Below are 24,684 nucleotides of genomic sequence, written 5' to 3'. Positions count from 1 at the left end.
TGAACGGAACCCATTCCAACCCCTAGAACACCGGAGTTATCAAAACATACAGCACAAGGATGCTGGGGAGACAAGGTCAGTGTTGTGGTAGATTCTTCACCAGCCTTGGTACCAAAGCTTACTGGCGGATAAAGTTTTATCTATTTTAGGTACCCATTACCTACTACATGCAGTGGAAACTGGGGGACCCCCGGAATACCCTTGGAGTAGAACTTTGAAGAACCCACGGGATACCGAAATGGAACAAGTTTCTTGCATATCAGAGGACCCCTGTGCATTTGCATCAATGGAAAACTGCGGGATGATCCATGGTGGTACTCTATACCTAGTATTCCCACAGTGGTTGAAGACGTCTGGACTCGATGCACAGCCGTAGTTCTTGTCGGAGTCACAAACGGGCGGATAGGTCACCAATATTATCTTGCTGTCCAAAAAGAAAGAGAGGGCGTTTAGTTCGGCAATCCCCCGAGCCGAGTCATTGGATCGACAGAAATTCTTGACAGTTGATACGAAGCAGGGACTACCTAGCATTTATTTATTGGCATTCGTACCTATTTATGCTTGATTGATCGACTCGAGAGGCTGAACTTGCTGCCTAGCAATTAAGCAAGGTCAATTTCTTGAAGAAAATCCGCCCTCAGAGTCGAATATCAGCGCAGTTGGTCAGGATTATTGATATGGCTAATGTGGTTGCCGACTAGTCTTGTGAGACCGCGTCAAAACTCCCGGAAGGAATTTAAAACGCTATTCTCATATCCGAAGAAGCTGTAACTGTCGACAAGGAGCTGCCCGATTAATAGTTAAGCTAAATATGGTTAACAGAAACAGTCTTTCCGATGATACTGACTAGACTAGTGTCTTGGAGGATAAAGTGGCGTCATATCCTCTCCGTGAGTGTGTGGGCAGAAGCAATTGAGTGTGCACAAAAGCTACTCCTTGTAAGCAAAATCTCAAATTCGGTGGTAATAGCTAAGTGATTGGCTAAATACTACTCCTCTCGTTGCGATGGTCCGCCTGCGGTGATGATGAATACAATAAGCAAGAAGATGGTTTTGCCTCACATAAGATCGGCAGTTTTTGTCAATATGGAACAGCAAAAGCTCCAGACCTCAATGCCCGTCCAACAGGCGTTCCCTCTGCGCGATTCACCTGAGCTCTAATTACAGATTTGCATACGACCTGGCCTCTCGGCGCATCTGGTGAACCGAGATTGGACGCACAACTTCAGGACCCAGGCCCAAAAGATGTATGGCATCCCCGCGGCACTTGATCAGATCTTTATCGAGTATCGTCGTCTTGTACCGAATCGGCTCTTCGCAATTCAGTACATTTTCGTTAAAGTCAATCCAAGGGTTGAGTGGAGTATATCGGAAAGGCACAATGTTGTCCAAATCAGTATTCCAGTCCCACGTTTCCTGGCCAAGTGCGTCCTCATACATATACCAGGTCCCTTTCTAATGGATCCTCAGGCAATTGTCGGCTTCAACCTCGAAGCTCAAAAGTGATGCATGGTCGTCGCCACCGTGCCATAATCGGAACTTTCTCACAAAGGGCATGTCAAGTGCTGCTAGGCCTGCAGAATAGACCAGTTGTGTGATCTCGGACACGTGGGCTCCTGGTTGCAGGCTCGGTGAAGTCATGGTGAACTGCTGCAAATAGTGCCATTTCATTTCACGAGCCACTTCGGTTTGTCTAGCATCTAAACGTCGATTGTAGAAGTGGGTCGAGTAAAGGTAATGATCGAAAAACTCGTCAGCAGTGGAAATAAAAGAGCAAGTAAAACTTTTGAGGGATAGGCTAAAGTGGATAAGTTGATATGCCAACTCGTTGCGCAACTTGTGGAGTGTATCGGTGAGCTCATCGTCATATTCATCGCGTATTGCTTCGGTAGTGTCATATAGCAAAGTCGCACGCTCGAGAGTGCGCGGGAAGGCCGTTGCTAAGAGGATTCTTAGTTCTGCCATCGAGCCAAGTATTAAACATGTTAGTCGGGAGCGGTCGGCAGCCGCGTGGAAAGAATGTAGAGCGACGAGTGTGACTGCGTATCAACCATACGTGCGGCTAGGTATGTTCAGCTTACCTTGAGTCTTGTCCTTGATTCTTGGTTCTTCCCACTCCTGCCACATTTCCAAATGGATTTGAGCTAAGTTTGGCAGCTTGTTGCAGATAGCCTGGTACGCGGTGTGGTGTAAATCTGTTCTGGTCTGGCGCCGAAGGAGGAGGCCGGTCACTGCGACAACACTGAACATCTCGACGTCTCCCCAAAACTGAATGAAATGCCGTATTTTTTGCCACTCCATTGTTGTGGCTGACCGAAATCTCGAGCCTTGAGCCCAACCATGAGCTGGTGCGTGCAGCGGGACAGTGTGCAGTAGAAAGTCTTCCTCAATATCTAGGAATGAGTCGAGACAATCTCCTTCGCCGAAGTCGATGTCCTGGAAGCAATATTTGTTGTCACTCGGGGACCACATGCTGAGCTCGAGAGTGATTCCTGAGTCGCCCCGAGCATATGGTGCATCCCAAAGGCTCAATTGTAGAAAAAGGCTGCTGATCGCATTCCAGAAGAAGTACGAAGGAATATTGTCGAGAGGGTCTTGGCGGTTGAGCTCTGAATTGTAAGGAGAGTACATATTAAACTCGACGATGAACCAGATGTGTTTGACCATGTGTCTGCGGCGCTCCCGGACAGCAAAGTTGATAAATTGCACATCTTCCGCTCTCAGTGTCAGGCGCTCGAAGATCTTCGGCTCGAAAATGAGTTGCCAATGGCGGCAGACGGAAGCCAGAGCGCCATAGCCGGGCCTGATGAATCGGTTACTGCGCTTGGCGGTTACGACCTCCTGGGCCATGGGCTCCAGGATTGCAAGCCACAGCTCGAAGGGCAAGGGAAGGCAGGGCATATTGGATGCCGCGTAGTTGGAGTCTTACAAGAACCAGAAGAGGTTGATAATGCCAGGCGAAGATGAAGAAAAGGGGTTGTTACTACGTGATTGGTTTGAGCGTTGATCTAATAAGTTGAGCAGGATAAAAGTTCTGGGAGGAAAACTGTAGCGACTTCGTTGTCAAGCTGTAAAGCAATCATTTTGGAGAGCCATGAAGGAAATTGTCCTGCCATGTACCTCAGTTTGGTAGGTACCTTAGGTATAGATAAGGTAGGGAGGTAGGTGACGAGCCAAATAGGAAAGTACAAAAAAGTCAGTCACGCCAATACCTTGATAGGGTAGGTGCGTTAGGTCTCTGTACACTGCAAAGCTTTTTGGCAGTTGCGACAGCTTCCAGTGTAAAAATAAGAGTGTCGAGTCGCCTTTGATGGAGGAGTCAGTTGAGACCTTCATACTCTTATCCAAGCCATGCTGTATCTTCAGGTCTACTCCCTATCTCTGCCTGATCCCTCATTCATCGAAGTGCAACCAAGCGCCGTATCTTTGTCTGGTTGCTCAATAGAGATCAGCATATCTTCAAACACAGACCGACAAAGTATGAATCGTCCTGGGCGCTTCTGATGGAAAACTCCATATCCCTTTGCGGTCACGGCACAGCCGAAGAAGTACGAAGCAAGCAGGTATTGTAATACATGGCGCTAATTGCGGATTGCAAAGTAAAATGTCACGTGATGAGTCGGTTGTTCACCCAGATGACCGATATCTTATTGGAGCTAAATGGTGGAAGACTTAATCAAGAGCAATTCGCCGACATAGTACCTAGTAAAAGTACCTCTAGGTAGGTACCAAAGGTAGGCAAGAGGCATTGAACTCAAGAAAAGCGAAGGAAAGGCGTAGAGTGCGAACACAGTCAGCAAGCCAAGCCAACATCTAACGACCCTGAATTCATTTTACTCGCGGGACCTTATCTGGAATTGATACGAAGATAGGTAGGTATTGTAGTAGGTCCACGTACCAATCCCCATCTCTTTCTTGGGTGGGTGGAATACGACGCATTTAGATCTATTGAACATTCTGACCCGCACAAGGTCACGATTCTCTGCACAAGTCTCAATTCTCAACAACGCATTCTGCACTAGGCTGTTCAATAAACATCATGGACGCACAAATCAAACTAAATATCATCTAACTCGGCTGTCGGCTGCATTGGGGTTCGTCGATCCGTGATTTTTACGTCAGGTCATTGCCCTTGGCCCACATAAGTGACGCGGAGTGTGGGTTTGGTCGGGTGCTTGGAGACCTTGCCTGACTTGTGCGACGTTGCTATAATTTTTGGAACACGTGATACTGATAGGTTCGATCTCGGCCCAAAAAAAACCCACCAAAAAGGGAGTATTTGCAGGAGCTGAACTTTATTCTTTATCGCAGGTGCGGCCGAGACCGTAGGAACCCTTCTTTTTAATTCGCCTCAACCCAGCTCGGGCTTTTGCATCCCCATGGGGACGGCCATTGGTTCTTGGCGTTTCTAAAGAGGTAATCTCGACAAACACTTGTGCTTCTGGATGATTTCGCATATCCATCAAATCAATCGCTTAATTGGACAGAACGGCGGCCTGGGCCTGGACTCGGGTGGCGACGGTTCTGGGTTTCGGATACACCGAAAATTTTGCAGGAGGCTAACGGAGTGCCAATTGCGGGGGGAGCAATCCCACGAGGGTGGAACGGCAAAAGCGAATGCAATGATAGGCCGTGTTGGTTTTGAGATTGCGCCGGACCAAGGACTTTTTTGGGAAGGTAATCGCTCAAAATCCCCACTTTGGCAATGGTTCTTATCATGGCTATCGAATGGCAGGCCCATACCGTAGTACAATCTGCTGACTTGCTGAGTAGCCTGAGTGTCGGGGGTTTGCCTTCGGTCACCAACAGAGTCCTCGCTCCACTTTGAGCTGCCGAATCACTGCAGCTTTAGTACGAATAATACCGTGCAGAAGGAACCCTGGTGGCGGGGTGGAGGGACCCCCCTGTCGGCTGGGCCTTGGGAAGCCAATTTTGGAGAGGGGACACACGACTTCTTATCGTCTATGATTTTTTTTTTCTCTCTTGTTTAAGAGGCGCGCCGTCGCGCTCCACAAACCCTTAGGGCCTGGGTCGCGTGTCCCTGTCCTTCTCTTGTCCGTCCGTCCGTCCTTTTGGATCCCTTTGTGAATTTGTGCAGCACAAGGAGCCTCCTCCTCAACGAAGAGCGCCTAGCAAGCAGCCAGACAGACAGCTTGAACATTCATCATGAGTGCTCCGGCTACTGACGACAAGACGGCGTCACGCCGGCCCTCGGCTGAGCGCACGGCCACCACTGCCACTGAGACCCCCAGCGTCTATGCCACCCCGGGTGCCAACACTACGCTTGGTGCAAACACCACTCCAGGTGCCAACACGGCAGACCATATTACTCCCGCCCAGGGTACCCAGCCGCAAACCAATGCGCCTGCGTACAACGACGAAAAGGCCTCTTTGTCCTCGCGCCGCGACAGTGATCCCAAGGCTGCTCCTCGGTATATTGATGCCGAAAAAGGCTCCAGCGACACCGTCGATGCGAACCAGACCCAGCCTGAGGAGAACCCCAGCAAGGTCAGGCTGTTTTACCGCCGCCATCGCACTATAATCAAGATTGCCATTGAGGCCCTGGTTTTTGTTTTCTTCACCGTGTATGTATATTTCGTGGGATGTTGCAAGTGCGCGCGCCTTGGTCTCAAAGATGCGTGCACCACGGCAAAATACCCTGCCCCCTGCTTCATATTGAGCAGATACTCATTGCATCTAACAGGTGGTTCATCTACGGCATCACCGCTCACAATGGTATCCGCCGCTCCGACAACTACGGCTGGCTTAAGCCTATGCTGTTCTACATCGCCGTTCTTCTTCGCATCTTCTTCAACCACGCACCGACGTCGGTTGTAATGACACCCCTCGGCATAGTTTGGAACAACACTGTTGTTCGCCTCTACGATATTATCCCGAAGAAGCTGCACCAGCCCCTTGCAGGACTGGGAACATTGGGCGTCTTCCTGGTCGGCTCAATGGTTTCCCCCGAAGAGGCAGAAAACACTCGCGCCAACCGTGCCATCTCTATATTTGGTCTCTTGGTTATGATTGCGTTCCTGACGGCCACGTCCCGCAACTGGAGGGCCATTCCCTGGCATACGGTCATTGGTGGCATGTTGACTCAGTTCATCATTGCAATCTTTGTGCTCAGGTCCCAAGCTGGATTCGACATTTTCGAGTTCATTTCGTTCCTCGCTCGCTCTCTGCTTGGCTTTGCCAACGATGGAGTAACCTTCTTGACCGACTCTAGCGTTCCTAACAAGGGTTGGTTCCTCACCAGTGTCATTCCTGCCATCATCTTTTTCGTGGCTTTGGTCCAGCTGCTCTTCTACGTCGGACTCATTCAATGGTTCATTGGCAAGTTCGCCAAGTTCTTCTTCTGGAGCTTGCGCGTGTCTGGTGCCGAGGCCGTTGTCGCCTCAGCCACTCCTTTTATTGGTCAGGGTGAATCTGCCATGTTGGTCAAGCCGTTTGTGCCCTACATGACCAAGGCCGAGCTGCACCAGGTTATGACCTGCGGTTTCGCCACCATTGCTGGTTCCGTGCTCGTCGCCTACATCGGTCTCGGTCTCAACCGCCAGGCTCTGGTGTCCTCGTGCATCATGAGTATCCCCGCATCCCTTGCCGTCTCCAAGATGCGTTACCCCGAGACCGAGCAGTCGCTCACTGCCGGCAACTCTGTCATTCCCAAGGAGGAGTCCCCTGCTTCTAATGCTCTTGAGGCTTTCGCCAACGGTGCATGGCTCGGTCTGAAGATTGCCGGAATGATCGTTTCAACACTGCTTTGTATCATTGCCTTTGTTGCCATGATCGATGGTATTCTTGGTGAGTAGCCCGAATTTCTACCTGCCTCCTACTAGGTTACTGGTCCTGCGAGGGGCTTTATTTCGACGATTGCTAACGAGAGAAATATAGGCTGGATCGGTGTCTACTTTGATATTGGATACTTTGGAGGACAGAAGCTTTCCATCAACTTGATTCTTGGATATATTTTCTTCCCTATCGCTTGGCTGTTGGGTGTTCCCGGACAAGACTGCTTGCGTGTCGCCAGGCTGATTGGCATCAAGGTAAGGAATACACTATTGCATGCCACAGGAAGTAGATGACAGGAAGTTGAGCTAACAACAAAAAAACCAGGTTATCCAAAACGAGTTTGTTGCCTTCTTGGCCTTGGCCGACGCGACCGGTGAATACGCCACCATGTCTGAACGCTCCAAGCTTATTGCAACCTACGCCATCTGTGTAAGTACTACTTCCTTGCCTACTAGGCATTGCATTCAACAAACAGAGGAGCATCACGAACTAACATGGTCTCCTTTCAACCCCCAGGGCTTTGGAAACGTTGGATCTCTCGGCACACAGATCGGTGTGCTCTCGCAGCTTGCCCCATCTCGTACTGCCGATGTCTCTTCGGTCGCTCTTTCGGCTCTCATGGCCGGTATTCTGTCGACCCTGACCTCGGCCTCGGTGGCTGGCATGTTGTACACTGAATCTATGGGCAAGGCCCTCGAGGCTGCCGCCTCCAGCTAGAGCTTTGTTCTTGTTTTGAGAGTGTTGGCGAAATACGGGAGAGCTCACGCTCTTTGTAATAATGTAGTGATATCCAATAAATTTCTATCCAGTAAAAATCCGAATGGTGTTTAATTTTAACCAGCTTTGTTTGGTTTGTTCGTAGGATCGTGATCATGGCTTGAACGTGTCGAGACGAATAATTTGATGTAGAGCATCTGTGTGAAAGTTATGAAGTAGGTATTGACGGACGCCAGCAAGGCATTGGGGGGTCTCTCAAGGATAGATGCATATACGCCAGTATGGGAAAGGAGTGAGAAGGGACAAGATAATTCTTGGTATTTTCCTGGAGAAAATACCATCACTCAGCTTGCCACTCCCGAGCAACTAAGCTGTTTGCTCACTCGAGGGAAATATCTTGCCAAAGCCTGACCAGATTAATAGTGTTACGTTCTTGCTGCGTGAGAGAATTGCCACGAATGGTTGATTTATTTTGATCACTCTTTGCAGAGTAATTACAGCTATGGATGGCCGTGCTTGAACAAAAAGAATCAACCAAGTCCGTGGTTTACCACCCCCCCCCCCCCCCCCCCCCCCCCCAACACCCAAAAAGAAAAAGACAAAAAAACGGCCCTACTCGGTCTGGATCTCGCCTGGATCGATCATCTCGACGTCCTTGGAAGACGCCGGCTCGGCAGAAGCGGCCTTCTTGGGGCGGGCGCGGGGCTTCTTGGCCGGGGTGTCCATGTCATCATCGTCGTCGTAGCTGGCGTTGGCCATCTTGACGGGCGTCTTGCGCTTCCTGGGGGCGGCTGGGGTTATGGCGGCGCCGTTGTCCGGGGTGGTGGAGGTTCCTTTGTGTTTTCTTTTTCTCCGTGTTAGTGCCCAAAGCGGGGGGAATAATGAGATGAGGGTGATGTTTTCTGTTCCTTTTTCTTTTTTCCCCCGCCCTGTATGTAACAGGAAGTTTTATTGGGAGGTATTAAACGTACTTGGTCTTCTTGAGGATGATTCCCACGGCAACCTTGGCTGCGTGGGCGTTCTTGTAACCATTCTGACAGGCGATCTGGTCAAAGTTGACGTTGAAGAGCATGGCGGCCTTTTAAGAAGAGTAACCAGGGTGAGAACGGTTAGAGTTGAGCTGCGAAAGGGGTTGGTGTATGTAGATAGGAAGAAAGGAGTCATGTTGATTGGATGCAGGAAAAACTCACCTGAGCCTCGGGAGGAGAGCTGAGAAACACGCTACTGAGAACTTCCATGTCCTTGAGCTTGAGGCCAAAGGTGGTGAAGGTACCGGAAGAGGTCTCTGAAGCCATACTGATGAATGTGGTAATGATCTTGTTATGTTGGGGAGGTCTTTTTTATGCTTGAAGGTTGATGTTATCAAGAGTTGGAAGTGGAAGCGTAAAGTAGATGTGTCTCTGATATGTCTCTGTGGAGTTGTGGTGAGGAGAGGAACTGGGAGATCCAAGTTTGGACAAAAAGGTGAGAATGAATAGGGAAGAAGGGCTGAGGACGCCTCGAACTTTGAGATCAAAGTTGCTAATTTCCTGCCGTCCTTGCTCTGGGATTTCTTTCTGATCCGCAAGGGGAAGGCGCCAAATCAGGTACTGAGGTACTCAACTGTTGTTCGGGTGTACTCAGCTGCAGTTGGGTAATCTCTTTTCACCCTTAAGTCAGATGTAAGCCTACAGGGCCTTTTACCCAGCAGAAGCCGTAGGAAAGCTTTGGAACCTGACGGACGAAGCCTTAGGCATGTACAAAGCATTCGATCTTTTTCTTTATGGGCTTGACGCTGCTGTGTTTGATATTAGTCACCAAATACCCCTCGTTCTTTGATTCAGGCAAACTGACAGTGCAATATTCAGTGATAATAGTATCCCTTCCGCCTACTGTTCCTTGTGAACCGTATTGCCTGTTGGTGCCTGGGAAGATATTGGAAATGTTCAAATTTAGACGCTATTTCAAACTCAAACTATATGACGCCAATAACCCAGCTCTCTCCACCCCCATCTATACCACCGGTACGCTTTCTACCCCTTAATGAATCAGCTCTATCATAGCTTATACTCCAGTCTATCACTCTATCTGTAGCTGACGTGCACATGGTCCCTACAGCGAATAGTCCCGATGTTAGTCATTGCAAGGAAAACAATACCAACCCCCGAGAACACAACAAAACAGGAAACTTACCAATGATTCTGCGTAACATCCTTCCGGTCCTCCATGGTCCGCCACTTATCCCACCCCATCTCCTCGTCGTTCTTGACGTGCCAGATCTTCTGACCCCAGATGACATAGCTCAGCTTCAACTCGTCCCGATTCTTCATAACCCACTCGGCAATCTCCCTCCCCGACAGTGTCGCCAAGCCCCCAGCATCCGAACACATCATGTCCGTCGCCTTGCCGCAGCAGTGATCACTCCCCTCACCACACTGGCAGTCGCGCGCGCAATACACCTGCCTGACGCGACCGGGCCACGCCTCGACGATCTTGCCGGCGCCGTCCCGCGCCACCTGTAGACACTTGGGGCCGACGGAGGGCAGGATGGGTTTGGCGTAGCCGCCAAAGCCCTTGTCGTCGCTGTTGCAGCACTTGAACCCGCCCGGGCCGGGGCACTGGTTCGACTCGGACTTGGCGGCGCAGTCCGACGTCCAGCGGCAGTTGCCGCCCTTGGAGGTGCCGCAGGTCGGCTTGCTGCAGCACTTAATGCCCGCGCCGTCGGCTGGGCAGGCCCCGTCGATGGTCTTGCCGCCTTGTTTGGTGCAGTCGGAGCTGGAGAGGCAGACGCCTTGTTGTTTGAAAAAAAAGGGGGTAAGAGGGGAGGAGTTAGAGGTTTTGCGACAGGGGAGGCATATTTTGTTTTACAATATTGGGTTGGATATGTACATACCTGCTGCACCATCAGGCCCATAACATGGCTCGCTGGGAGCTGCGTTGATGCCGGCGGCGGCAAGGAGTGTCGAGACGAGGATCAGTGTGGCCTTCATGATGTAACGTTGGACAAATTTGATTTGATTATCTTGTTTTGCTGCAGTGTTAGATAGATGTATTATCACAATAATCAAGTTGCTCAGGTTGTCCTTTTCAAATCAATCATTTTGTTTTGATTCAGTGGCACACATGGTCAACTTTTATACTCCATGAGTTTGAAGCTCATTCCATATACAGTACCGAGCTGAGCTAGAAACCTGTCTAACTTAGAATAGCTTATACAGTAATTCAACCTCTTCCCTTTCAGCTGGCCCCCAATAAAAACAACCAATCAGTATAATTAGCTTCCATTTGTACTTCGCTGCCCCCGCCCCTGAAATGCCGGAAGATGTACCCCGGATGAGCTACCCGCAAGGCGCAGCAGTCGTTTGAAAACAAAAGGAAAACGAAAATAGTAATGACCGGAACCGGCTACCGGGTGTAATGGACCCCGAATTTAACAAGATGAACAGTCTTCCCGATCGCCAATGACGCAGCAACGCGGGCTATGTATGGAGGCTCTGTCTCCCACCTGAACCACCACCAACGCCAACATACACACCTATCAAATGCAGGTGTTTGCCAACTCCCTCTACCGCAAATACTCAACAAGAGTCAGATGCACCGGGCGTGGAGGCGTAGACAGTACTAGTAACCCAATATAAAGGAAGCCTGAGTTGATTCTGCTGTTTCGCCAGGCTCTCCGAAATCGTCTTGAGAATACCATCGTCTTTCCCACTCAGGGCCGACTTCATCATGGCTGCGACTCCCTCAAAGTCGTAGAACGCAGGGCCGTTGCGAAATTGGTCGTTAAACAGGGTCCTGTGCGACTCGCGAACGTCTGCTGTGAGTTTACTGGCTACAAGCGACACTGCCGCGCCCATCCTTGGCCAGTTTATGGCCATGTACGGCTTCTCGCAGTGGAACTGGTAGTGGGAGAAGACCACGGACATGACGCCGTGGAGGTCCCTTGTCGAGAGATTTGATTCCAACTCGGCGGTGCAGAAGCTGAGAAGATCGTACGAGCTGTCGTGGGGCACGTCTGCGTTGGAGATCCTGTTCCAGCGCGCACGACGGTAGCAGGTCGCGAGTCCGGCCTTGTTCATGATGATGTTGTTGCTCGGGTCCAGATACGCCATCAAGTCCTGTCGACGGTTGGCATCTCGCAGAGCCCTCTCCTGCCTCCGTATCCTGGGCTGGCTCATCTGCCTGGCCAGGAGTCCCTCATAGTGGCGCTGGAAGTCGGTGGACGGGGCTGCTCCGTTGAAGAACGCCTCACCCATGCTTTCGATCAGGAACTCGAGGGCTGGGACAGGTGCTGCCAAGTTGCCGCTGTTCTTGAGCATGTTGTACAGATGTATCAAGATTGCGGGCCTCATGTTGACGTCCCAGATGGCGATGAAGTGGCAGTGGGCAATGTCCAGGGCCTCCAGGAGACCGACGCCGCAGAGGTAGGGGGACAGATCCCACAGGGCGTGGTAGCTGCCGTCGGGAGAAGAGCGAGAGGAAGGCAGGCCAGCTTCGGTGTAATCAAATGGGCATCTCCCCAACCACTCCCTGAAGCTGTCGGCAAAAGCATCAACGTTGTCGATGTTGGGGTTAGGCCGACTGTTGGTTTCTACCCATGGGTTTAGGCGTACGGCTGTTGCCAGATAACCTTTGCCCTTTTTCCTGTTCTCTCGGTCGAGGAACGCGTCAATGTCCCGCTGTGGGTAAAAGTCGGGATTCGGTTGGCGGAGGACAGCGCCCTGGAAGGGATGGTAGACCAGACCACGCGATGCCACAAAGGAGTCGACCAGACACTGCAGCTGAAAAACCAGGGACGGTGCGATGGCCTCGTGGATCGCGGCTCCGGGCTTTTGCATGGCAAGCTTGGTGATGCTGCCACCAAACTCGACCAGGCCGAAGAGCTTGCGGTTCTCAAACCAAGGTCCAGTGCTCAGCCAATCTACCTGGTCCATCTCAAGTTGAGACTTATCCTTACCTGTTTTGCGAAGGTGGTGTTTGATGACAACGGACGAGAAGAAGTTGACAAAGTCGTATAGCCAGTTGATGGTGTAGCACCGCCGCCAGACCAGCCGCTCCTCCGCCGTTGCCTCTGCCAGGTTAAGCTCCGGGTTCCAGCCTTGAAGCTTCTTCGCCATACGCTTTGTTGGCTTCCCGCTCTGGGTACATCTGTAGTCGGTAAGGAAGTCGACAAGGTCTTCGTAAACGTTCACCATGAACTGTTCCCTGGGATCGAGCAACTCTTGTTTAGTTATTGTGGACTCTTTATTGGTGCCCTGAAACTCGGCCGACTGCATCACAAACATGCCAGGCATGGCTTGGTTCCCCCGGGCGATGGTGGTGAATACGTTCTGGAAAGTCTCGAGGCCGGGAAAGTCCACAAATATGGCCATCTCGCTCTCCCTGATCATGGCCGTGGCGAAATGGCACGAAGCTGCGACGCCGGCAATGTTGTGACCTCTATGTATAACGGCTTGCCAACTGTTTCCGAGTCTTTCTCTGAGCTGGATCCAATCGCGGCACAGATGCAGAACGGCGAGCATGTAGTCGGCTGGTTCACCATCTTCGTTGAACTCGAGAAGCTTGTAGGCTTCCAAGGGCCGTAGCCTGTCTTGTTCTGCGGCCTTGTCTTCCTTCTTGTTCTTCTTTCCTTTCTTGCCCCTTGAGCTAACCTTTTTGTTCTTGGATGGTTCGGTCTCCTCGTCCGTCAAAACAGCATCTTCTTCCTCACGAGAGCTGTGATTACTTGTTGTGGTCCTGTTGGTATCAAGATTTGAAAACATATTCGAGAGTGAGGGAACTTGAGGCTAAATTCAGAAAACTCGGTCAGAAACGCTATCTTGATAGGTAACAGGGATAAAATCGTGTGGATTCACTAACCTCTGCCACTTGGCCATCAGTTGTACCCGTGAGAGATTCAAGGTATTCGTCACCACCAAGCGAGGAAAAGATGGTAGCGAGTGCCTGAATAAAGTACGCATGGGAAGCATTAGACTCCTCCACCTGCTCGTCTCGCTCACCATCAGAACTCGGAATGCTCTTATAAGTTTCTGCAACCATCGTACGCGCATTAATGACAGCCCGCAGGCACTTGAAGATGGATGAAGGAACAGCTATCTTCTGAGTGCCGATGCATGTGGCCATAGCCACAAGTTCCTTGACCGTCACTTCACCAGTGAGCTTTGGTTTGGTCTCGGCCTCTTGCTGTTCCTTGGCAGTCTGGGATCGGAGGATTTCATTGTAGTTGCAAATGATCCATCGAAGAAGGTACCTAGTATCCTGCTTGTAGGCAAGATATTGATTTTGGCTTTCCTGCATAGTGACCGCTCCTGAGAGATCCCTAAGATCTGATTCAAAAGGGGTTGAACAAAGGATAGGTAGGCAAGGGTATAGAAACAACTGGAAGCTGGAACATGTATTCAGGGGAAGTTTGAATGTGGGATTCCTGGCAAAATCAAAGATTATCAAGCCAACAAACAGGGTGGTGCTGTATGAATGGAGAAGAAAGAAAAGAAAGAGACGGAGCGGAGTGAGTCAAGTCTGTGTTATTTGGTGCCTGTTGCTGTTAGTTTGAAAAACTGAAAAGATGGTGAAAGATAGGAGTGGCAGAAACAAACACTCCCCGCAGTTAAACACCCCTCTGTGCCAGTCATAAGCTTATGGAAGCGTTTTACAAATTTAATTTCCTGTATTTAGTTATAAAACAGGACCCGCCCAATATAAACACGGACCAAAAAGCTTTTATATCTACATCTCGCCCAAAAAGGTAGCCCAGCCCTAAGGATACCAAAAGAAAAACAGGGACTTGTACTTTTATAGGGTCACATACTTACACATACAACAACATGTACCTAATGCGGGAAAGCAGAGAGCGGTTAAGGGGCCAGTGGGTTTGGTGCTGCTGCTCTTTCATGGTTTCTTTCCACACCCTATACCAAACGCCAGGGGATAAGAGTGACTGATGACTATTAGCCATTTACTGCTTAATAAGCATCCCTTACTTTTACGAAGGAAAATAAGTCAGGCGCTAGACCGAGTCGACATGTTCACAAACAATATAAGAGTTAAGCCTGAAATAGAGCACATACTTGATTTTTCATATGTGCCGATGTACTATGGGTGGCCTCATCCATGATAGGCAGTAGCTAATTCACATAACTAATCACCCTTGCCTTTTCCTTCTACATCCACACACATCTGCCTGTCCAAACACATACATCTTAATTAAACAAAAGCACACAGCTGTGGTCGTCGATTCACCTTTCTCAAAATCTCATCCCAATAACCCCAGCGGCTTACAAACACCAAATTCTGCCGGGAGGACAAGAAGCAACCCACCCACTACATATGACCAAAGCAGCGAGACTGGCTTTGTCTAGCCACGACATTCATCTGTCGGGGACTCAAAGTCTTCAGGTCGTAGAATAACGGCGTTCAAAATCTTACCCATATGGGTCTTTTCGATCGACTCGCAGTCGCGGCGGACCTTTGTCAGGTACACCTTGAGAAAACCGACGGGGCTATGTTTGAAGGAATGCTTGAGGGTCTTTCCAGGGTTCAGTGCCGGGTCGACAAAGCCGTCAGCGCAGACCACCATTCCGTCTTTCCCACCGCCCTCCCAATCCAACCCCAGCATGTCACACAAGGCCGTGTAGTCAGCAAACGACGAAATGTAGAGTTGACCGGCGAAGAGGTTCAATTGGAGGATGAGATGTCTAGGCACGGACCACTCGGCTGGAAGAGCAGGCGTTGGATAAAGACGCAGGTCTTCAAGGCTGGCAAAGCCAAGCGTTGAGCGTGGTGCATACAGATGCAGAGTGGTTTTGGCGTGATGCCTGACAATGGCCTCCAAAGCCTGTGCCTCGAAAGGACTGATGATGACCAGGTGCTTCACAATACCTGAGGTGTCGCCTCCACCACCCGTGCTAGTCAGAATCCAGTTGACGGGGCGTAGATATTGGTCCTGCTTGGCCGTCGCCTCCAGTTCGACCGTGCAGGCAAAGTCGGAAGTGACGAGCACATCTTGGGGGAATTCGCTCAGCTTGGGGATAAGCTTGGCCGCAGTGATGAGTATCAGCGACTTAAAGGCAGGTTTGAAAGACTTAGACCCGGCCGGCAGAACCCCTGTCCTGGCAAAGGCAACGACGACAGGGTCGAGGTTGTGCGTCATCGGCTTTGCAGGTCGTGGACGCTCAACCTGCCGTTCCTGCTCAATCTCGGGAGCAAGCTCACGTTCCTGCTCTTCCTGCAGGACGGCGGAATCAAAGTTGACCTCGCCGAACTGCGCGCAGTGCTTGACTATGCTGGCCGCGCCCTCGTGGCTGCATGCATCTGCACAGCAAGGCTTTGTGTCTCGCTCACCTGGCCTGTAAAGATCCTCAATCGTCTGCGCCTCGTCCTCTTGGAACTTGATGGCATGCGCGGGAGACATGGTGGTGATATCAAAGTTCGAATCTTTTGACTGGTCCCAAAGGTGCTTCTGATGGCCAAAACGACGACCTTGGACCGCCCAAAGCGGGATGCTGCGCTGGATATCAATCCACGTCTCGGTGATGGCCCAGTGCAGAACGTCGGCCAGCTCGATTCTATCTTCCTCGTCCTTGTGAACTCTCTGAAGGATCTTGACCTTGATCTCGGGCGGGATGCAAAACACGACCGTTTGACCCTTTCCTAGCTTACGCATTCTCATGCAGGCTGTGTAAAATGTTAGAAGCGTTCTCAATTTTGACTTCAGGCACGAGACAAAGCAAAAAAAAAGAACTTACCCTGAACCAAACGATCCTTGGTCAAATTGGCCCCCAATGTGACGGCGGCGCGGTAGTTGTCGGGAAGCTTCAAATCAGTGCCGCGAGTATGAGCCTCATCCAGGAATACCAGGCAGACGTCGAGCGCAGTCGCAAAAGAGCTGGTTTGGAGAAGCTCAGTTTTGCCGTGCAGATCAACCACGCAGAGATTGTCATCGTCATCAAAGTAAACACATGCCTGCTTGGTCGAGGCATTCCCCTTTTCCTGATGCATGCGAAGCCACTGCCTCGCAACCTCCACATTTCCTAGCTCGAGGATCTGTGCACCCACATCTAGAAGGACCTGCACCTCTTGCTGCATGTCCATCACCATGGTAAGCAGCTGGTCTGCATCGCTGCCAGTCGTGGTCCGCTGTGGGATGAGCGACACGTGGTTGTCGTCTCGTAAAAGATAACCCAGGACCAGCGCATTGGTATGTTTTTGGCTTGGGAGGTCCAAATGCGCCACAGAGAGGGGAAGAAGCTCGCGAGCGTCGTTCGTACCACTGAAACCGCTGGTAGGTCGTGTTTTAACCTGTCCGATGTCCCAACCCGATGCACTCAACTTGCTTGGGAATTCTTTGATGTATTTCGGAAACACAACATGTCCCAGGAAATAGTCGATGGCAGCTTTTGCATACCGGAGAGTTGGGAAGAGGAGCTTGACACACTGTGGCTTATCTTTAATGTTGACTCCCTCGAGATGGCGGAAGCTAGAGGGAATCTCAGGTGCATCTGCAATCCAGGCGTTGTACTCCTGGTCGGGTTGGTCCGATTTGAGAAGATGGCCAAAGGTTATAAAGAGGTCCTCGTCGCTGAGACCACCATAATAGTAGCTCAAACTTGTCAAAAGAAGTACGACCTCTGGATGTGAGAACTCTGATCGAGGCGAGGGCGAGTCCTTGGCACGGTATGGTACAGCCAAGCGCGTGGGAGGTTGTCGCGTTGCGTCCAGACCGTAGTTGACTCTCCAACGCTTTTGAGCGAGGGTAAATCCCAGAACTCCGCCAGCGAGGATACCTCGAAGCAAAAGAAGTGGTGCCTTGGTAGCATCTGACCAAAACCCGCCTTGCTTCACACCTTCGACCGCCTTGATCTCAGTTGAAGTAAGCTCGGTCTTGGTGAGATACGTGAACAAAGCTGCGCGTGACTCCTTATTCTGACGAGCGATCGGCAGTCCGGCAAGGCCCGTAGCACATATTCGAGATGCTACGGCATGAACAAGCGCCTGCTGGCCGTCTGCCTTGAGGATCCGAATACGAGGGAAGCTGCCTCTGCCGAATTGATTGTGAATTTCCAGAGACGCTGGCATCTCTTGGGCAATCGAAGGTGCAACATCCCTGACAACTTCGATGACATTTTGCATAAGTTTCCAGCGGTCTGGGCTGTAATCAATCGGCCGCTGAGTTCCCATGGTGTAAACCAGCTCAAACCTAACACTAAAGTTTTCATCACTCTCGTCGACAATGTCGCGAGAATATTTGTCAAAGAATTGTTGTCCCCCAAGGAGAGAGCGACCAATAGCTTCTTTGCCATTGATCAGACACTCGAGGCCCATTAACTTGAAGGAAAGTATGTGCTCTGGCTGTACCAGGAGAATGCCACCGTTCCGCATACAACCTGTGAGATCCGCAGCTAAGTCGGAGACCTGGGTCGGGTCGAGACGCAGGGCCCGCGAAAAGGGTAGCTGAAGGACTTGAACATCCAACAGCCCGCCCAGCTTGGCCAACAGCATCTGCAACATCTGCTTCGACTGCGGCTTTGCAACAATGACGCGGACCAGCTGAGTGCCATCGGCCAGGAAAGAAGCCACCAGGGGTACGATGACGGAGCTTTTTCCTTCTCCCATGTTGAGCTGCATCACTGAGTTTCGGTCATCCGGGGGACTGGACATCTTCCGGGCAATGGCAAACTGAACCGAACGGATGGTGATGTCACTCTCGACTTCCATAAGCAGAGCCTGAGGACATTCAATAGGATCCCAGTTCGAATGCGCAATGTTTTGCAGTTCCTTGACGAGATCTACCGAGCTGCCCGAGGAGCATGCTCGCAGGAGCCTCCGAGCACGTTGAAGATCGTGAAGAGCCAAAGCGAACTCGATGATTGCAGGCTTCCACTCAGCAGGAAGCTGTTTCCAATTGGAAGTTGACAGTTGGGACAAGAAAAGTGTACGGCATATTCTAGGACTGTTGACCAAGGCTCCATCTTGACCTTCGAGACTTTCGAAAGCAGCTAGGGAGCGGAGCTGTACCAAAAAGTAATCTTGGCACTCGTTCCAGTATTGCTGTAGCAATTCGTTGTTTTTAGCTGTCGCAAGCCCATTTTCTGCACCGCCATTTCGGTCCAGATCAAGATCATGTAGTGCGAGAAAGCTAGCATCAAGGTCCTTGCGGTACTTCCGTTCAAAGTCTGTGCATGTGCCAACCCTAAGACCTTTCAAAAATGATCGGATGCAAGGTGAGGTTGACTGTGTATTACCGTCGCCGCAGGCTAGGCCCACAGTGAGGCGCAGCACAGGACGGTCTTCAGGTGTCACGACCGGCGGCTCGTTCTGGGAAAAGAGGTCTGCAGTGGTAGCGAAACCCTTATCGCTGGCGACTCGGTCGTCCGCTGCGAGCTTTGGAAGCGGAGGCAACTGCTTGGCCGCTGAGCCGACCGACTGTCGAGACATGGCTTGAGCAAGACTCGTCAGGTATTCATAGAACAAGTGATTTTGATACCAAATTTTCCATCTTGAGCGCACTGCTGTCATGATCATATCGACGTTAAAATAAGTCCTCAAACCGGCACAGTCGATTTTTGATGGCACTGTCGGCACTTCGCAAGGCCACTGCGACGTCAGATAGGAGACAAAGGCTGCGATCTTGGAGTTAAAGCTGCACTCGTATTCTTTGCAACGACGCGTGTCTGCATCCTCCTCATCCTCATCGGGAAGGCTGGGTAATTTGGCCTCGGGCGAGTTCTTATAGCCATAACCACCGCTTTCAACATCACTGGTGATGAGGGCCTGGACGACAGAGTAACCTGCAGACAGATTGTACTGGGTCGTGTCGGCTGGCGGCGCGACGGAAGCCACCTCTGGGATCGAAGCAAAGGCAAAAAGCACCTCAATCATGGGACGTGTGTCTTGATCAGCGGTGAATGCTAGTGCCGAGAACCATGACATGAGCTGGAATACCCCAAAATTGGAGCGCTTCTCCCTGAGGGCTTTATGAATCCCCAGCCAGTGTCGGGCGACTATTTTCTTGATGCCCTCGAGCCATATTGTGTCGTAAGAAAGGGCGGCTGGCAGCTCAACTCCTGGCCCAAAGACTTGGTTAGTACTCAGGAAAAAGTTCCACAGCCATGAGACTTGGATTGTTCGATATGAGCCCATCAAAGCCGGCTTGGCCAAGAAAAGCGCATGCGAAACTGCGAGAGTCGCATTGGAGCGGACTTCCTCTCGTAAACGGTCCCTGCTCTGGTAGGCTCTATCGTGTGATGTCGTGAAAGCTTCGGCGCCAAAGCCGGGCACTCGGGACCAGGAGCAGTTGACCATGTCCCGCTCAGTGAGCGCCGCATTCGAAGTGCGCGAAGAAACCAGTGACTTGACGAAAGCGGGTTCGATATCGAGCTGGCGGTCTGCCTGTCGAAACAATACTTTCACTTTCTCGTAAAACAGGATGTGCTGTGAAAGAAAACCCAGATTTCGATCCCATTGGACCCGTTGCATTTCCCGGAGGGATTCTGGATAAAAATGGCGTATCGGCGTCAGTGATGCTATGTTTAGCAACAGGCCTCCGTCGGGTTCGGACAAGTTGAAAATAGAGCGTGCTGCCGCTGAACTCAGGATCATGAGCGCCTGTTCGGTGCCCGTGTACCCGGTCAATTTGTCCGGGAGACAGAAGGAGGTTAGGCCATGGAGGTAGGCAATGTAAATCTTGCTTCTGAAATTTCCATTGTCCACCAGACGGCCAAGCTGCTCGTCGATACTATATCGATGAACTCGTGCCGAGGTGCCTTTGGCGACAGAAACTTGGACATGAGTGGCCCTGACGTGCATCTGGTCCTTGTAAGGAGAGTAAGAGACTTTACCGTCAGGGATCAGGATCGCTCGCTTATCCCCAGTGCTGTTAATGAGGATGAGCTTGCTGCGAAGTCCCGTCAATGTGTCAATCGCTTGTGAAGGATCGATATACATCCCGCGAAACTGCCGGGAGTAAACCTCAGTAGATCCGGCTCTGACACTAAATCCAAGCTGCAGTCTAGGTAGTTCAACGTCCAGAGCCGAGTTGTCTGCGGCAACTGAGACGTGAAGGTATGGAAGATCCTCGAGGGAATCAAAGATATCTGTCATGGCTTTCAAAGCTCCACTTGCTCGAGAAACAAGTTGATGGGTGGCAGTCTGTATTTTCCACCTGCCTCCGTGCTTGGACAACACCCAGTTCTCCGGGGAAGATGTCCACGGCGACGCAAGAGGTCGGAGCTCGACCGTATTGGATGAAGGGTCGTACCAGTGAACATGATTGTTAACAAAAGAGACAGGCAGCAACAGGTGAAAGACCCTGGAGGGCACAAGCTGCCATGTGACTGATTTTCCTTGCTTGCTTTTGTTTTGTTTCTCTGCAGCCACGATAAGATCCTGGTTGTCAGGGCCTTTAAGGCCCACATTGACCGTGTGTCCAGATACCGGAGATTTAACAGAGAACTGCATTCCAGGGGAGTTTGAAGGCATGACATCCAAAATACTTTCACCAAATAGCAGCTGGTAGGCTGGATGCTCCTTGTACTCCGAGGAGACTCGTGAAACTGGGATACCGTTGACCAGTAGCTCGCCAGTCAGAAGGTTGTAATGCACGGGCAGAGATCGACCATGGATCTCTGAGGTTTTAGAACCGATCCAGTACTTCGCGAAGCTGACAGGTTCCCAGTTTTTGCCTTCCTGATACTCTGGCCAGTACTGATGGATGGCATGATCGAAGGGGTTGTTCTTCGACGCTCCAGCAGCTATTGTCAACAGCGGAAGAGCGCGGTGACAGAGCCTCCTCCACCTTGCCACGAAGAGAGCCATGACTGAACCACTAGCAAAAGTGCCAGGTTGCAGACACTCTTGAACGCTCATACAAGCCTGTACAAACAAGGATGCATCTTGATAGTTGGTCAAGAGCGTCTTGAGATGGTGCTCTTCCACATCAAAGGTGGAAAGGCAGATGAGACCAATTTCGGAAGCTTTCGACATGAGCTCCTGTCGAAAATCTTGGGCGACAGTTTGGGAATCTGTTCTGATCTTCTCCAGCCATGCAAAGGCAGTTTTGCGAGCCTCAGAAAGAAACTCTAGACAAGCACTGTGCACGGCGGACGAAGAAGAAAGAGAAAGCACTCGCGTGCCCACGGCGGCGAAGTTCGCCAAAGCCTGGCACGACTCCCAGTTTTGTTTCACACGGGCACAGGCATATTGAAGACGGCCGATAAGTTCATGACAGAATATGTCATCACTGACAATTGAATGGCTCTGTCGGAGATCATAATCGGCTTTTTCGTCCCGCGTGGTCATATCTGAGGGTGGTCCGACCTGGTACATGACCTGCCAGAGCGCAAAGCTCGTCTCGGATTTTCGAAAGTCGACTTCCGGCATTGAAAGCTGCAGAAGGATGTTCTGCCACTGAAGCTTGTTCTCTGACGGTAGCGAGCAAAGGGCTTTGAATTCGGCAACCGAGATGTGATCTGGGGCCTCAGACTGATTCGCGATGACAGTGTTCGACGAGAGGCCCTCGGGCCTCGGGCCTGGCCGGTACAAGAATTTGTCTAAAGCTTTCACCTTCGACTTGTATGTGCAGCCGTCAGGCATTGTTCTCGTAAGCTTAAGCCGGGAGAGATCTGACTTGGTCGAGGTTGCGGCATCGAAAAAGTGATATGTCATGCCGTTGTTTAGACAAACATCACTGTCAGTTACAGAAAGGTCAACAGAGACAGTTTTCCTGTGTGTGCCGACATGCGGTTTGGTCGAGCTTGACAAAACAATGCGATGGGCTCCTGATGGCGAGACGAGATACCTGGCGAGAGCCTGGTAGTGGAAGAGATCGTTTTTGTCCTCGCGACGGCCGCCGTCGCTATTGTACTGGCAACCGAAGACTTTTAACTGCACGAATATGGTCGCATCTCGCCACGCCGCGAAGGACGTGGGAAGCTGAAGCTCGAACAATGTGGCCTGGGCCTTGAAAGTTTCCCGTGGTAATGGCCACTCGTAAACGTCAATCGTCAATGAGTTCATTTGGTTATAGGTGGCGCATTTATTGCACCAGCGTGGGTGGTACGTGTATGACCTGCCGCGACGGTTCACTCCCGTTCCTTCATCGCACACCATCTTTTCGTAGGTTGCCTTCAGCGAAGAGTATTTGGACTTGATGTTGGAGAGCTGTCGCTTCTTTTGCTCTTGAAGCCTAGTCGCCTGTTCCTCAATCCGAGAGAGCAGAGTATGTAGAGCTGGCGACTGGGCATAATGTCGCACTGCGAACGAGTTTCGATCGCCAAAAGAATCGAATATGTAAGGAAGTGTCATGTCGGCATTTTGGGACCTCTTCTGAAGGTACAGCTCAACCTTTTCGAGTCTGGCCATGTCTTGGCTGAAAGGCAAAACCACATACTGCAACAGGCGCGCCGGTATTTGAGGCCAATACTCGCGCAGAAGTGCGTTTTGGTGGATGGCCGACTTGTCGCAAGCGACCCAGAGCTCCATGATGGTCAAATTAGTCATCGAAACACCCTCTGGGTTCCCCTGATAAACCGAATTTGCTGTGGATTGATAATCAGAAATAAGGGTGGAAAGCTTGGAACAGGTGTCTTCCTCATCAATATGCTTGGCTATCCAGTCCTCGAGGTGACTTGCGACCCATGCTTCGACCGAGTAGATGTTGAAAAGAACGTACTCCTGCGGCATAGTGATCCTAGCGACGCGTGGCAACGCATCACTCGGAAAAGCCGATAGGTGAGGACTCTGTTTGAACGTGCCCTGGGTCGAGAGTTGTTCACGGGCTTCTATCGACTCAAGGAATGAGTCTAGCATGGGGAGTGAGTGAAGGACATCTTCCTCAAGGTCAAGCTTCTCAAGCTGCAAGAGGTTGTTGGGCGGCGTCAAAGAGGCAAAGACTTGCTGTTGACGCTAGCAAAGCTCGTTCATTGCACCTATCAAAGACCCATCAACCGCCTGGAGGATGGATTCCGGCAGCTTGAATTGCGAGAAAGAACCTTGAACGCTGGTCAGCTTGAGCCGTCGACGAGCTACTTTTAGCCGCATGACCTCCAGGTAGTCGCTGTCCAGGCGAGTTGTCGCCGCCGTACGTAGGATCCGGGCAAACAAATAGAGCATGAAGGCCTTGTACATGACCAGTCCATCATCTGGCGATTGTCGATACCAAACGAGCTGCATAGAGACACGAAGTAGCAGCCATAGTGGCGAACGCCTCCAGGGCATGAAGGCATCATTCCACATAATCTCGTCTCGTGTGTTCTTCCAAAGCCCTGCGTCCTTGACCGGCTTTGTCACACGGTCTAGGAAAGCCGTGATAAACTCGGTGACGTGGTGCGGGCTGGCGGTGTCGCGCTCCTCAACATGAGATTGCCCTGCCTTCATCACTTTGGGCTGAGAACCAGGTGTTGTGGAAGATACAAGCTTATAGAGCATGGATGAAACAGACGAGGCAAAGTCAGTTTTGCTCAGAAAGTCGTCCATGCGCATGGCGATTGCAACACCTGGAAAATAGCGCCGAAGCCTCCCAGCGGAGGCCATCGTGTCTTTGTTGCGTGGGCTCAGTTCAAAAAGGTCGAGTTGCATCTTGTCTGGAGTTCTAGTGATTATGACCCCGGCATTTTGTTTAACGATATGGAGTGCCACGGTTCCTAATTATTATTGCAAAGAAATAAAAGTCAATCAAAATGGTTCAACCAAAAAAAGAAAGAAAAAAAGAGGGGAATGTTAAGTTTTGTCCTGAACACACCTAGCTCTCCGTTTATCATCCCCAGGATGGCAGCATTGAGCTCGCCCTCATCGAGCTGGACAGTGCCTTGGGCCCGAACACTGATCGTTGCCTGTACCATGCTGGCCACAGATGCCACTGCAGCGCGTTGATCTTGCGAGACAAGATCCTTGAATTCGACGAGTGCATCATGGGCGGTCGACAGCATCGCGGCCTCCTTCTTGGGGGAGCCATCATCGCCGTTGGGGAGCTTGGGCGGTAAAAAGACATGGTGCACCAAATAGAGGAGATCATCCAGAGCCGGGTCGGCTCCGGCCTTGATCTTCGACATGATGGATCAACACGAGCCGCAAAGATGTCTTTTTGGCGCGCTGAGCGCGGTTGTGATGCGTATTAGACAGCCAAGTGAGGCTCAAGAAATCGAGTCAAAGTTGTTACGATTTGGTAATGAGGACAAGAAAGAAAGAAAAGAAGAAAAGA

General features: G+C 51.0%; 6 protein-coding genes across 6 annotated transcripts; 1 reads left to right on the top strand and 5 right to left on the bottom strand.

Moving 5' to 3' along the window:
- Positions 1 to 1,454: 1,454 nt before the first annotated feature.
- Positions 1,455 to 2,900, bottom strand: PgNI_06592 (uncharacterized protein; the record flags this gene model as incomplete). The annotated part of the gene is made up of 2 exons (XM_031126614.1): positions 1,455 to 1,957; positions 2,081 to 2,900. 2 exons carry the CDS (start codon positions 2,898 to 2,900, stop codon positions 1,455 to 1,457), a joined length of 1,323 nt encoding a protein of 440 aa, XP_030982317.1.
- Positions 2,901 to 4,473: 1,573 nt separating this feature from the next.
- On the top strand, positions 4,474 to 7,635 carry PgNI_06591 (uncharacterized protein). Its single transcript, XM_031126613.1, has 6 exons — positions 4,474 to 4,676; positions 4,773 to 5,584; positions 5,704 to 6,806; positions 6,897 to 7,048; positions 7,119 to 7,223; positions 7,311 to 7,635. The coding sequence occupies exons 2-6, from the start codon at positions 5,166 to 5,168 to the stop codon at positions 7,509 to 7,511; spliced, it is 1,980 nt and encodes a 659-aa protein (XP_030983156.1). The 5' UTR covers positions 4,474 to 4,676; positions 4,773 to 5,165; the 3' UTR covers positions 7,512 to 7,635.
- Positions 7,636 to 8,123: 488 nt separating this feature from the next.
- On the bottom strand, positions 8,124 to 8,806 carry PgNI_06590 (uncharacterized protein; the record flags this gene model as incomplete). The annotated part of the gene is made up of 3 exons (XM_031126612.1): positions 8,124 to 8,355; positions 8,483 to 8,589; positions 8,702 to 8,806. 3 exons carry the CDS (start codon positions 8,804 to 8,806, stop codon positions 8,124 to 8,126), a joined length of 444 nt encoding a protein of 147 aa, XP_030982319.1.
- Positions 8,807 to 9,574: 768 nt separating this feature from the next.
- On the bottom strand, positions 9,575 to 10,480 carry PgNI_06589 (uncharacterized protein; the record flags this gene model as incomplete). Its single annotated transcript, XM_031126611.1, has 3 exons — positions 9,575 to 9,602; positions 9,684 to 10,281; positions 10,384 to 10,480. 3 exons carry the CDS (start codon positions 10,478 to 10,480, stop codon positions 9,575 to 9,577), a joined length of 723 nt encoding a protein of 240 aa, XP_030983091.1.
- Positions 10,481 to 11,068: 588 nt separating this feature from the next.
- Positions 11,069 to 13,787, bottom strand: PgNI_06588 (uncharacterized protein; the record flags this gene model as incomplete). The annotated part of the gene is made up of 2 exons (XM_031126610.1): positions 11,069 to 13,276; positions 13,350 to 13,787. The coding sequence occupies 2 exons, from the start codon at positions 13,785 to 13,787 to the stop codon at positions 11,069 to 11,071; spliced, it is 2,646 nt and encodes an 881-aa protein (XP_030982182.1).
- A 1,057-nt stretch (positions 13,788 to 14,844) lies between these two features.
- PgNI_06587 (uncharacterized protein) lies at positions 14,845 to 24,535 on the bottom strand (the record flags this gene model as incomplete). Its single annotated transcript, XM_031126609.1, has 4 exons — positions 14,845 to 16,163; positions 16,235 to 23,390; positions 23,433 to 24,127; positions 24,226 to 24,535. The coding sequence occupies 4 exons, from the start codon at positions 24,533 to 24,535 to the stop codon at positions 14,845 to 14,847; spliced, it is 9,480 nt and encodes a 3,159-aa protein (XP_030982011.1).
- Between the last annotated feature and the right edge of the window lie 149 nt (positions 24,536 to 24,684).

The sequence above is a fragment of the Pyricularia grisea genome, chromosome I (genome assembly GCF_004355905.1).
Source record: "Pyricularia grisea strain NI907 chromosome I, whole genome shotgun sequence".
NCBI lineage: Eukaryota > Fungi > Ascomycota > Sordariomycetes > Magnaporthales > Pyriculariaceae > Pyricularia > Pyricularia grisea.
The sequence above is the reverse complement of the archived record's forward strand: the minus strand, read 5'-3'. Positions and strand labels throughout refer to the sequence as shown.

Bases quoted from the DNA above. Each gene is read 5' to 3' on its own strand.
- PgNI_06591 (XM_031126613.1), top strand. From the start codon at position 5,166: ATGAGTGCTCCGGCTACTGACGACAAGACGGCGTCACGCCGGCCCTCG. The intron at 5,585-5,703 runs GTATGTATATTT...TGCATCTAACAG, and splicing joins GTTTTTGTTTTCTTCACCGT to GTGGTTCATCTACGGCATCA. The intron at 7,049-7,118 runs GTAAGGAATACA...CAAAAAAACCAG, and splicing joins CCAGGCTGATTGGCATCAAG to GTTATCCAAAACGAGTTTGT.